At 35.4% G+C, this 14,734-nt stretch overlaps 1 protein-coding gene across 2 annotated transcripts in view; it reads right to left on the bottom strand.

Annotated features, from left to right (window-relative positions):
* LOC131033890 (uncharacterized) overlaps window positions 1-10,878 on the bottom strand; it is a 74,373-nt gene extending 63,495 nt beyond the window's left edge. Inside the window, exon 1 of one of the 2 annotated variants that reach the window (XM_057965198.2) lies at window positions 10,534-10,878. In XM_057965198.2, coding sequence (XP_057821181.1) covers window positions 10,534-10,737 — 204 coding nt within the window. In that variant the 5' untranslated portion in view covers window positions 10,738-10,878. The remainder of the gene's footprint in view (window positions 1-10,533) is intronic. The other variant, XM_057965197.2, reaches the window with a different exon arrangement.
* Between the last annotated feature and the right edge of the window lie 3,856 nt (window positions 10,879-14,734).

A 14,734-nucleotide genomic window follows, 5' to 3' on the forward strand; every position in this document is an offset into this window, starting at 1 on the left:
TATAATAATCTGAATTGGAAACACACAAATTATATTTTGTATTTTTTGAATATTCCACACCACAAACAAATTGAAGTATTCACACCAACTGAAATCTAAAAGCACAATGCAATATAAGCTCAATGTAATCCCTGAATGGAATTACTCCTTTGGAATAGAGGGTTTTTGTCCTCAACTCCACTTGCCAATAGGGTTTTTGTGCTAGGGCAAAGAAAATAACAAAGGCTCTATTTTGAAAATGACGAGTTTTTAGATAAAAAGGTGAAAAGAGGCAAATGAGCCCTCACCCCCTTTTGATAGACTCCTAAGGAAATTAAAATAAATCTCACACTCCCCTTTGATAGACTCCTAAGGAAATTAAAATAAAAATATTCATTTTTTCCCTCCCAAAAATCTATTTTCATTTACTTTTGTAACTCTACCCCAAAATAATAAAGTATCACTAAAAATTACATAAGGCTTTGGCATAATAGAAGACTATTTGACTAAGGTCAAATATATTCAAGCTCATATGATGGAATGTGGAAAATATTACTAGAGATTGCAATTGATCTTTAGACTATATTATCAAACACCAGAGCTCCATATGACATCTTTGTTCTACCTTTCTCACCTCGAAAGCTCATATCCCCACAAATAAATAACAAAATATGAACTTCAATGAATTATGCTCTACTCTCATCAACGAGCAATGTGAGTTGATTCAAACAAGAAATTAGGACTCAAAGAACAAGCTTTCTTCATCAAAGGGAAGAATAAGAAAAGATTTAAAGGACAGAGAAGTTTGATAAGAAAGAAGAAAGGCATGATGAATCCAAGCATGATATAAGGAAATCAACATATAGTGATAGAATATGCCTCAAGCAGATGGATGATATCAAAGAAAGATCGAAGAAACTTGAAGGACCAATGAAGCACATGCACTTTTCCAAAGATCTAGATAATCCTTTCTCTATAACATGGCAATACTTAAATGCTCAATCTTTTGTACATGAGTGGGTGATGTTGGTGGCCACGGATTATAAGTATGTTTGAGTCTCTAGAAAAGTAAATGATTATAAATTTTTTGGAAGGGCCCCAAACCTATTACAACCATAAAAACAAACACTTTGAACCAACAAAAGCCACATCACAGAAAGGAACAAACAACAGTTAGGCAATAATCCAACATCAAACTAGCAACGACCACAAGAACGAGAGAAAAACATTAAATCAAGGACTAAACCCAAAGAAGAGACAAATATCAACCAGCTCAAGGTGTGGCTTAAAGCCAAAGTCCATGAGGGAGCTTTGAATCCTAACACTAGCCTTGTCCACCAACTTGCAAATGTATAATTTCTTCTTGGCTATACTCCCATTTCTTGAAGCTAGACTAGAATCAGAAGCAAGGTGCTATTAATGCACCTCCCCTATATTCATCATCATTTTTCATTAAAGACAATGTAAAGGGAGCCATCCAAGGCTCAAGACCAAGGTCTTGGGAATCACCATTCAAGCCCACATCAATTGAGACCAAATCTTTAGAAGGTTTCTTAGCTGAAGAAGGGTCAACCTCTTCACCTCTAGGAGCCAAAAGCACCTCCATAAAAGATTGTGTGAAAGCACCAACCATTCACCAACATATTGGTTCCTTTAAATAACCATGCATCTAGCCACAAAATGTCCCACTATGTGGCATTTATTGCACATCATCAAAGAATCTTTGAAAGCAATTTGTTGAATCTACACACCAATCTTAGAAGATAGAATGATCAAAAAGGAAGCACCCTATCAACATCTACACTAACACAAAATGTAGCAAATACCCAAGCTCGTCTTAGACTTGATCATAGAATCTAGAGAAATAAACTGCCCAAACAAGTTAGCTATGCCCTCCATAACCTCCTCCCAAAATTCTAATAGCAACCTAGTTAACTATTTAATATGGAAGAGAGTTGGACAAATCTAGCTAGTAAGTGAACTAGAACCAAACCCTCTTCCATAAAACATTGGAATACGAGCTACAAAGGTATTATGCTTGACTAACTCTTAATCAAAGAGAGTCAAGCAAACCTAGGCTCTATTCCTTTGTTGTGTGAAAGATTGATTGATCGATTGACTTAGATGTGAGCTAATTAGGTCCTAAAGCATACATAAATGATCATACAACTGGTAAAACGGACCAATATACAAACAAAAAGCTACATACAAGTACAAAAATGAAACTGGGATACAGAGGTGCACTTGTGACAACAAACAGAACTCAGAACTATCCAACAAATGTGCTAAGTGCCATAGTCCAACACGTGTCCAACTTCTAGAAAGTGCTCAAATCTGGTCTTAGAAGCATCCAAACTATTGTTCCTCCAACTTTCAAGTCAAACTAACATGACTACGGTGCTAGGCACCCTAGTCCAAGCATTTTCTCTTGATTTTTCTCTAGTAATCTTTGTCTCAGACTGCTCAATTCTCTAGTCCCTATAAACTAGATCTTGAACCTGTATCTAAACTTGCAAATGCACAAAAGAGGAGAAAAATGGTGTTGTGGCTATATAAGGGCTTGCCTTAGTCAAACTCCTGTTTTGGTGTTTCCACCTCCATGGATAGCCAAGTTGGATTTGAGATAAAATTGTGTGACCTTAAGTGTGTCTAAGATTGTGGGGAGCAAATAAGTGTATTAACATAAATAAGAGCCCTACTCAAGTGTATTAGAGTGAACCCTATATGAGACAATCAAAGGTGATGTATTTATCAACTCAAGAATACATGAATCACATAATGAACATGGATGAAGGATAGATATCAGATCTAAAGATAAAACTTAGAAATGCAAGAATGACATGAAACCATACCAAACCCTTAAGGGGAGGTGCAAGCCAATCATCAATTAGTGATTCCCTATCATCCTCCAATATTCCTTGAAGCTTCAATTATGATGAATGATAATTGATGAAGACTTGAATGAAGATTTGATGTTGTTGATTATTCCTCATATTTGCAAACCTGTAGACTCAAAATTGGCAAAACTTCCTTATCATCAAGATTGTTATTCTAAATGAGGAAAGCTACTTGCTTATATATGAGTTAAAGATTAATGTTGATAGAAAGCCGACATAAAATGGTCATATTCAAAAATTGTGACCAGATTCTGAAATGTTAAGATGAACACATGAAATACCCAAAATTTTGGGAGATTTTGTCAGACCAGTGTGCAAATCAGCATGGTCCCACCAAAATAGGCTCTTGAAAAGGGATGCGAGATATTAGGGCCCTGATATTGGATCTGAACCTAAATTTTGAATTTGATGACAGTTTAATGCGAAATACAATTTTTGGATTTTAAAATAGGATAGGGCCCATCTTCTTGAGTTAGGGGTTAAACTCAAGGCTAGAAATGGTTCTAAAAATGCCTAGGGAAGTGGAAACTTAAGCAAGTGCTAAGAAGTGTGAGAAATTAAGCTCACAATTAAGAAGTACAGTTTACAACACAATAGTAACCTAACCCAAACCAAGACCACCTTTAAGTATTCCTTCTTTGAGTCAAACCTAGATGCTATTTTTGAGGAAAAAGCCAAGTTTTCCAAGAAACCAAGGCCTACAAGAGAGGATCCCACACAATCTTTTTCATTAGGAAAGGAGATTGAAAAAAATCCCTTCCACAAAGCAAAGATAACAATCTGGCCATGCAGGCACCATTTTCTCTTAGCCCAACACCTGAAGACATCAATATTTGGTCTAACCCTAGAGAACTTTCCAATATGAGTGTTCTCAAACTTGGAGGGAAACTTATCAACAAAAGCATCAAGGACATATCACAATACCCATACCAAACCCCACTAGGTCCAAAGAAATGGAATGGGTAGGCAAAGGCGCATCAAGAAAAGAATGTATAACACCATCAAGAATAGGAGGTGCCAAGGGGAACCCATCATTCAAATCCACCCCCTTTAGATTATTCCCACATTGAGAAAGCACCACAAACTTCGAGAAATCCTCCTAACAAATCCTGGCAACAAACCGCTTCAAGGGCATCCCACCCTTAATGGTTTGCCACTCATCTGGTCGTGGCCTACTATAATCATCCATATTGACCACAATGGCATCTGCAGAACACAAGTAGGACCTCATTGAGAACTCTAGGACTGATGCATTGGGGAGACCCTAAACAAAAGCCAAAATGGAGCAATTCATCACACACTTAGGAATAGGGCAAAGGAGAAATCCATTGTGTAAACCCCTCCCCAAGACAATGGAAACATGAGCCTCTATAACCAACATCACAATAAGCCTTGATGGATCACCAAGCTCAACGTTACAAGAGGGAAGATAAGCCTTCCATGCACTAGCAAATTGGCAGGCTTCCAACTAGACATCCAGCACGGTTCATCTTCCTCGAACCAATTGCAGCTCCACTCATTCTCATTATCTTCTTGCTCATTGCCATTTGCATCTTCTACTTCGTCCTCCCCATGAAAACTTCCTAGGATTTCCCACAAGTCCCTTATTCAAAATTTGTTTTCTTGCTCATCATTCTTGATTATTAAATATTTGTTGCCAACAATACTTTCATTCCTATTCTTAGTGTTGGCAAAGCAAACATTGATGATAGAGTAATTAACAATGTCTATCATGACTTACTTTGAGTGTGAATTTTTCATCCATGTATCAAATTACTAAGCCAAAAAGATATAAGTTTGGTCAAATAAGTTTGTTGTCAAGAATATCAAGTACAACTTCAAAAATTTTACTTTTGGCCACCAAGAACCCCTCATGTGCCTAGACCAGTCCGAACAGAGTTTTGATCTCAATCTCAACAAGGTCCCACCCCAAGTCTAACCCTTTAGTTTGAGTATGCCTAACATGCACCCATGCCAAATGGAAAGGCTCAAGCCACTCCCTAGGCAAACTTGGGGAGAACTCAGGTGAAAAACAAGAATATAAAAACTAAAACCAACTTTTTGAAAAAAGACAAAAAACTTTAAAAACAAAATCAAACCCATCCCAAAAGGGCATTTCTTGAAGAACTTGGAGCTTGATTAAAAGGGATAAAATTATGAAAAATGGAATGTGCCACGAAGGTCCTTATGGCCTCAAAGGCCTTAATTTGTGCTTGGTGGCAAGGGCCATCCTTCAACCCTACCTTATTTTGCAACATGGAAAACACCAGCATTTCTTGCCTCAGCTGTTATGGTTTTAAAAAGCAAAAAAATAAAAATGGTTTGGGTTGCACCCAATGGAAAAGCAGCATTTTTTTCCTTTTTTTTTCCATTTAAATCCCAAGTAATTGAGTTCTGTTTATACTTCTAGTTTGCTAAGTCAATCCCAATTCCAAGTGACGCTACTATAATATAAAACATTTTGATTTATCTTAACCTCTATGATTGTAAAAATGACATTGTAGTATTAATTATCAGCTGTGTTCTCAATATTGTATTCAGTTTTGTTCATTTTGAGCAGATTATGGTTATTTTTATATATTTTTTATTATTGTACAGCTGGGCCCAGCCGCATCAAATACAGGTAAAAAAATTGGCAATCCTCCAAACCTGAAGCAGAACTGGCAACATAGTTTTTGGCCCTTTGATATCAATAAGAAACTCTAGAAGTTCACAAAATTTATTAACGCGTCACAAAAATCTTTTCATTATGTGAACGAAGATGAACTAGCTACGAGTCTGTAGTAGAAGAATTGAAAAATCAGAAGAAAAATTTTTTCCAAGCACTCAAGACCATAGTTACAAGACTCGGACTCGGCAAACTGATTTTTGACTCAAACTCAGACTCAGCGCCCAAACTCGGAAAATTGAAAAACCTAAGAAATTAAATTTTTTTTGTGGATTTAAAACATGTTTCATGCATCCTTTAATAAATAAACACTAAAGACACAATAATCTCATCAAATATAAGCACATACACAAGTTTACATTGATCACATAAGTATAAATGCAAATCAACAACATGGACTGTGAAAATTGATGAATCTAATTCATAAAATCTTCCCAATATTTGTGGAACACCTGCAAATACTTTATAAACTCTGTATTGAATTCCTCAATATGATTCTGATTGGACTTCATCTTTGTCTGACAACTGCAACTCTTAACCCAACGGGCTGGTAGGGTCAAATCTCTGATACCACTGTGAGATACCCTTACTGATTTCACCCCAAGTCCTTGTAATATATTCCAAACAATTATAACCAACATTTGCAAAATGTCTAATGCTCAAAAAATAATATTTGCAGAGCAAACTTGGTTTGTAACCAGCTTGACATTTTATAAGAACTCAAAGTATTACAACATGGTGCACCTTATCAGTTGCGTCTTCCAACATATTGCATTCAATCTTATTGAACTAAACAAAGATATTTGCACACTAAATAGCAACTAAATCATAATAAATGAACAACTATTACATAACATATTTGTAGAAATAACTTTAATAGAGAATTTCATAAATTTGAGTTTGATATAAATATTGATCAATGTTGTTATATGGAGCTTAATCAGACTCGAAGGTTAAATTTTCCCCACTTTTATCAGCGCAATTTCCCCCCAAATTATTCAACGGGGGTTTGGGGGCAGCGCCCCCAAGACGGGGTCCAGGGGCAGTGCCCCTTGCGCACTCCCTATCGTGGTACAGGGCAGGGTTGAGGGGCAGCGCCCCTGAAAGCTCAAACGACTTTTATTATTTTATAAAGGCGTCGGGAGTTATTTTTTCTATTGGCTGATATCTAATGCTCAGAAAATAATATTTGTAGAATATCAATCAAAGTCCAAGGTTTGCGTTGGCTTGATCACTCCTCACGTCCTTGAAATTTGTCTCTAATGGAGACTACACTGACTTTTTAATTGTTTTGCCTTTTTTTTACTTGTTGGGTGGCAGAGTCCGGGGCTTAGGACTTGGCGAGTCTGCCGAGTCTAATAGACTCGCGAGTCTGCGCAGACCCAACCAGACTCGGCCAAGTCCAAGTCCAAGGTCCTCTGGCCTTGACAGAGGTGACTCGCCTTGGGACTCGCCGAGTCTGGCGAGTCTGGGCCAGACTCTGCGAGTCCTGTAACTCTGCTCAAGACAGCTGTTTACAGGCAAGCACATACAAGAAGTGATTCAAGATCAAACTATTAAGATACTACTGCCCAAAGCAGCAATTACCCATAAGAATTTAGCAGATTTCTCAGATATCTCTTCATCTGATAATTGCCCATGCTATGATTACTCAGATCACAGTTATAGTTGAAATTCAGGTGATATGTCTTGAAATGAAGCGCTGAGGAAGATGATAAATTGAAAACAAGCATTGGATCTTGGAAAAAGTGTTTGATGTAGTATCAAACCAACAGATACAAATTCACAATCATCTAGACCAGGTCTTGGTTATTTTGTGCCAATTCCAGACTAAACTTTTTGGATAGTTGAAGTTGATGTTGTGACACCAAAGTAAACCTTTATATGGAAGGACATGAGATTGCAGTGGCTTTACATATCCGCTGAGGAGAGTTAAATGAGCTTTTGGAGCTGATATATGTAAAGCTATATTGAAGGATCTAATGTCCTAGGGAAGAGATTGTTTGTCTTCCTGAAACATTTCTTCACTCTCATATTGTTATGTTTTCAATCATTTCTTTCTCACAGACCCCTCACGCTTACTTAATGGGGTCATGTGCCTATTCTGATATATGCAGTATTTGATAAGAAAGAGTGTTACATTTGTTTGAAGTGCCTCTCATATGATGCTTGATTTGACATTTAAAATATCGCTAAGGTAAGGTAGTAATCATTAGAAATATAGCATGATGATGGTTAGTGAAGGTTACACCATGTGCTTGAGTGGTCATCCATATTTGTGAAAGAATATGAATGTTGCTAATTTGTTAATGTTATCCTTCATTTGAATATAGCTGTGTACTTTAATTTCTATTGCAGATGACACCATCTTAATCATAATAAGTTGTTCTTTCTACCCTTGGAATCCAGATTCAAGAAGGATGTTCACACATAATTTACACTACTATGATTCTGATTTCTTGGGCTTCTCAATCACCAGTTGTGAGCATTCCTAGAAGACAAATTATTACACCCACTGTAGATATGCTCTCCATGTACCTTGAGTTCCTTTCTTATCTCCCTCTCTCTACAATATATATGTATGTTGAATGAAGTGGTACGCTAATAAAACAAACTATTCATGGATTTTCTCTATGTAATCTTGGTTACAGTTAATCACATCAAATGAGTACATTATTATATATTAAATCTCAATAATGTTGACTTCTTGAATCTAAAATTTAATCTCAATGTGCCAAAAACTTTGTTTGCCACATCAGTTGTAACCTGGATCAATGGCATCTATTCAGCAATAAGCTTTTCTCAGGGTTACACATCACCACTCAAAGGCATTTTGTTGCCTTCACGTTGTTGAAAGCACATCTTTGCAAATATATGCACCAAGTATCTCTTTGATAACACTTGCAACTTCCTTGAGGAATTCCATACATACTGAATCTCATTTCTTCAATACGTACTCTGAATATTATCTACTTACAAAAAAAGGTTCAAGGGCAATTTATAGAAAATAAATCTAGCAAATGCTACTAGACCACACTATTTTTGGTAACAAAATAGATTCCAATAGATACCCAATTAGATAGGATGAAGCCACCTGAAAATACGAGGTAGTGATTCCTCCTGTTATTAGGTACAATTTTTGGCCCATCAAGGCCGGCCTGGTATCTAGCTGCTGGCACATACCCCTGCTAGAGAATTTTGTATCTGAGCTTTGAACTAGGGTATCTTAATAAGCAAGTGTTATGTTTGATGCCTAAACCTCACCAGCGCAAAATTAAAAATCAGTCCAGAAAGAGCCTAAATGCATGCATGTTACTTGCAAAATCCTAACCTGAGACAGGTAATAGGAAATGGTAGGAACTTGGGAATCATGATGAATCGTAACTTCTCCTTTGTTGCATCTACACAAGTAAATATAGGTCAAGGTAATGGTAAACTTTATAGATCCCAACCTAGCCAGCACGCCTACTTGATATATGAAACCTCCTAGTCGAAACCAGGGAACTTTGTACATGTTGTGTTTGGAACTCATGACCAAATGTACAAGTATCCTTGCCAAATAACTTACATCCTCGAGGTAACTTCCAGTTACCACAGTTCCCAACAGGCAACCACCAATAGACTTGCAGTGAGCAATTCGGAACTGTATATTATCCAGTAGCTAAACACTTAAGGATGGCTAAGGAAGAAACCCTATCAGTCATATTGAAAGGAATCCCAATTTGAGAGGATTCAATTCGGAACTGTTTAACTATGTTTATGGTGTCCTTTACAACAATTTTGCGTCTTTTTATCTCTTCTCTTACCCAATGTCCCCATGCGGCTGCTTATGAACATTCTCTGCTTAAATTTAAGCAGCTGGAGTGTTCCCATGTAAAATTGTAATTAGGAGAAAAGGATAAAATGAAATCTTGCCTACAAATTTTATTTCCAACAAATATTACTAGTAATTTCATTTACAAAATGATTCAAGAGGATTGAATAAAAATAAGCAACCATTTTACTATCCATGGGGCCACCTGCTCCACAAATTTCTCCTCAAAAAGTTGAGCAGCTGCTGCTAGCCAAAAGAAGCTAAGCAGCTGCATGGGGACTTGCCCTTAATGGAAAGTATAATCAGCAAGACACCATTCATTAAATTAAAGGTTTGTGCTGAAATTTACAAAAATATTCATCGTACAAATAGGAACTTAGCATGAAAAACAAAATTATAGACATTATACTAAGATTCTATCAAATCTAAAGACCCTCTCATTTGAAGCATAACCTTGACACAAAATTTAAATAGGTATAGTGGTAACCCAGAAGCAATCATTGCAATGCCAAAGTTCATTTGGAACTCCATATGTTGAAGATTCAATATCTATTCAATCCCAGATAGATATGAAATATCAAACAACGGCAGCTGGCCTAATCGACAAAGAGCTAACTGGTTGAATTGACTAAGTTACTCAAACACTCCAAGTCTAAGTGATAATTGTCATCCACAATCAGAATCCAATACAGCCTTATATTTATGCTAAAGCATGTCCCTTAGTCATACATCAGCTAGCATACAGATAATCCAACGAGGAATTCAGTGGAAAATTAGAATGAAAAAATAGTTCCAGGTCAGAATGCTAAAACACAATTAAGTCACATTGTACTACAAGTTTTTCGGAGTCCTGTATAAAAGCAGAATAATCAAGATATCATTTTAATCTTTGGTTCTCGATGTGTATTTCAGAAAGGGCTGTTGTTTAGAAATAATTATTTTCTCTTTTAGAGCTAACAAACTCAGTCGGATTGATGGGATGTATCAGTGTGATGCTGATAGAGTTTAGCATCTTCATGATTTGAATGCACAATGTTGTCCCCTTATTGATCTTTTTTATATATTCAAATGAAGTGCGTGCGTATAGAGGTTATTGGGTATGGATTATGAAGTTATAGGTTCTAAAGCAAGACGGGTATAGTCCAAAAATTTTAAATTGTAATGAAGTGACTCACAGGCGAAATAAAATTGTTTCCGTTGCCATTTCCAGCTTCTGGATGATTGAAAAAGCGCTTTCTTTGTCTCTGCAAGCCTCTTCTTAATGACAGCGTAAATAGTTTATTCGACTGCCTCGGCCCAATTGATGAAAAAGACGATCCGCTACTCCCACAAGAGCAACAGGTAATTTGTGGGATAGCCTGGACCAAAATTGAAGCCATGCTTATAAGTGGACAGATTTCTATAGAGTATAAGTAGGATAGCTTATGGTTTTGCTCTTCAACGAACTTAGATAAACGCAAAAAACAGAAAAATATTGCTGTAGATAAATTTGTAGTGGTGATGCCAGTTTTATTTGGTTATGGGTTCATCTTTTATGGAATGTCTTGATATAATTATCTATGAATGAGTGATATATTATTGTTTTAAGTTCAGTTTACAACTTGGTATCTTATTTTCGTTAGCTTCATCTTAGTTTGTATATTTTTTTACATACAATCGTATTAGGTTTGGTTCATAATTTGATATTTTTTTATTAGTTTCATCTTCGTTTGTATGTATTGTGTAAAGTTTGGTTCATAGCTTGATATCTTTTTTTCATTAGATCCATCCTTATTTGCATGTATTTCTATATACTAGTGTGTTAAGTTTGGTTCACGAATTGATATCTTTTTCTATCAATGTCATCCTCATTTACATGTATTTCCACATACTATTGTGTTAAGATTGGTTTAGACTTTGATATCTTTTTTTATTAGCTTCATCCTCATTTGCATGTATTTCCACACACTATTGTGTTAAATTTGATTCACAACTTGATATCTTTTTCTATTAGCTTCATCCTCATTTGCATGTATTTCCACACACTATTGTGTTAAGTTTGGTTCACAACTTGATATCTTTTTCTATTAGCTTCATCATCATTTGCTTGTATTTCTGCACAATCAACTTTATTTAATCTTATTAACGCATTTCCACATTTTTGTCGTATATTAATTGTTTATACATCCTTGTTAGCACATAATTTCACAAATCTAATGTTTATCTTGAAGGAATAATTTCCCCTAACGAGACCATGTTTATGTCAAATCCAGGTCCAATTGTGCAAACCTTTAGGAATATTATGTGCCCCTTTACAACAAATGCTTATATATTCTCCTCAACAACATGGGTATCTTGCATGCAACACTTACTATCATCATATGCCATTACATGTTACTCGACACATTATTTATCGTGTGCCACCACACATTGACTTTGCATAGCTTCCCATATATACCTAGTGATCTCAACAAATTTGTAAACGTGGATGACCTTGACTATAAAATAGAATGCAATTTGTCATGAATCTCAATTGACAAGCAATTGGAAGGATAATGGTTCTAAATGAGCGCTTGCAACAACTTCTTGTTTTATAAATGTTTAATGTGTTATATTTAGGCATGTGATCCTTATCATTAAGAATGGTGGTGAATATTGTTTAGTTATAAGCAAGCTAGACTAATATGAACTGAATCTTCATTTGTACCCACAACCTTTGTAGCATCCATTTGTATCTTATTCATTTCTAATTGTGAATAGAAGCAACTTACACCTGTGCTAAAGTATTGTGCTTGCATTTATCTCAATTGTGTGTTGGTTTATTGACCTCTTGTTTTCCTTCACATAATTTGTAAATGTGTCTTTCTTAAGATATGTTCTTTCTAGGATCTAGATTATTTATATCAAAGAAATATTTCTTGAATGATAATACAAATATGCTCACAACAACAAAAGGAAGGTTGTCCACTCAATTCATCCTCTTAGTTACTAACAAGTGTGACAACGAGAGCAAAATGGTAAATTCAAAGAAAGCATTTGCAGTGTCTTCAATTATCCAAAAAATGATCAACAATAACAAGCTCATGTGTCAACTTAGATTGATGTCATACCACACCAAATGATATATTCACATGTAACTCCAAGATCCTTGCAAAGTTTAAGTCAACTTAGACATTCTAATGTTTAAAGGCAAAATTGACCCCATAGTTTTGGACAATTTGTTGCAACAATTGGAAGCATATTTCTATGTCGATTACTTCATATATAAAGAAAAATTATTTTGCGGCCTTGAAAATGTTCACTATAGTGTCCCACTTGTGGCATATGCTTAATGTGCAACAAGAAAGGGTTTGTAATCCAATTTGGACATGGGACTCCTTTATTAGCTTTGCACAAGCAATATTGTCAAGATGAGCATATGAAATTTCAATAGTCGCATCAACATGAGGAGCACTTAGTTGGCGACTGGATCAATAAATTTCATGACAACTCTAGTGAACTACATAAAGACACTCTCCAACAACACAAGGTACTCAAGTATATAAGTGGGTTATTACCGTATATCTACACAAATATGGAGTTTCTAATTTTATAAATTAAGGTCAAGCATTATTCAAGGCATCCAAGATCAAAACTAAAGAAAAATTCAAGAAAAAGTTTTCTTCACACAAAAATGAGCCCACACGAGAACCATTTATAAGCCCTCTAGACAAAATAAAAAATCCCCTACCTAGAAGCAACAACATAGCTCCAAGTCATTTGAATAGAACTCCAAAGACACAACATAACCATGATAACATGGATAAGGGAAAGAAGCAAGGTGATAAATGGTTTCATCACCATCATACGAATTCTCATGGTGATGTTGTATGTTGTGTGCAACAATCTCTCATTGTGCAAGCCACCCCAAATCCTATGCAACCTAAGGATACCAATCAAAAGATACAAATAATTAGCATGAACGTCATGCTAATTAACACTTCAAAGGAACATGAGTGTCTATTTCATATGAAATATTGGCTCAACAAACAACAAGTTCATGTAATTGTAGATAATGACAATTAAAAGAACATCACCATACATGATGCATTCAAGTGATTGGGTCTTTCCATTAAATAATGCCTAAGACCATACTCTCTAGGATTGTCACAACAAAGTAGATATATCCAAGTCAAATGTCAATTTTCTTCCAAGTATGCAATTCATAATAACTTGTGACATCACATTGATATAACTCTCTACCATGCTACTTGGGAGAACATGTGTATGTAATGGATATTGTGTATCAAACCAAAGTAGACAATATGTACTAATTAATGTCATAAGATCATCTCACATGAAGTGCATGCTTCTTGGGATCTACCTTCAAACACCTAAATATAAGAGCAACCACACACTATTAGCATGAAAGGTTGCACAAAAATCAATAGCAACAAGCTAATAAGGTATTGGAGTGGTACAAGGGTATTTTTGAAAAAACACAAAGATCTTCCTACATACTACATCCAGTGCAACATAGGATTGAATTGATTCCTAGACCCCCTCTTCTAAATTTCCTTATATATTATGGATCTATTCAAGGGAGTGTTAGAGCTCAAAGTTATATGTGCCAAAATAAGGGGAGATTTTTTTAAACATCAAGGGTGTCAAACTCAAGATAGAAGACTTCATACTTATATTTAGGCAAGGCAATTATGGGCCAATGTACTAAGGTGGGCAAGACCTTTGAATTCAAGTTTTATTAGGCAAGGGGGATTCCTTAAGGTGTCAAATTATATATAACTATATGAGATGTACATTTAGAAACTATACCCAACATATAATATACCCATATTTATCTATCACTATGTATCTATAATCTAGATTGACAATGCAAGGCTCTACACCTTTATTAAGAAAATGAACTACCATGTGAAGAGTCCAGGATGTGGTTAAGATAACCCCCAAATTTCTTTTGCACATCTATACATGATAGCGAGTGAAACTAATTTAACATAATATGAATTTGAGTTTAAAAGTTATTGTTTTTTATGCATTGATGTGATGGGAGGTCAAACACATAGCAGGTTGGTTCCTATATCTAATTGATAAAATAGAATATAAATGTTTCATACATGAAAGATGAAATAACTAAAATATCCTTTGCAATACCTTAATCAAGTTATTAATGAAGACTATCTTTTTTAGTTGCATACATAAGCTAGGCTCTACACATACATATAAATAGATAAATAAAATTGTAGGATATTACAAGAATCTAACTTAGTTATCCATGGATAAAACCATACATTTTTGTATTTATATCAAAAGATACCTTGCAAAATTTATACACATATTTTATAGCCATCCAAAATTAAATCTAACACTTAAATCATTTGATGTGACTTAGAATAATAA

This window comes from Cryptomeria japonica, chromosome 5 (genome assembly GCF_030272615.1).
Source record: "Cryptomeria japonica chromosome 5, Sugi_1.0, whole genome shotgun sequence".
NCBI classification, from domain to species: Eukaryota; Viridiplantae; Streptophyta; class Pinopsida; order Cupressales; family Cupressaceae; genus Cryptomeria; species Cryptomeria japonica.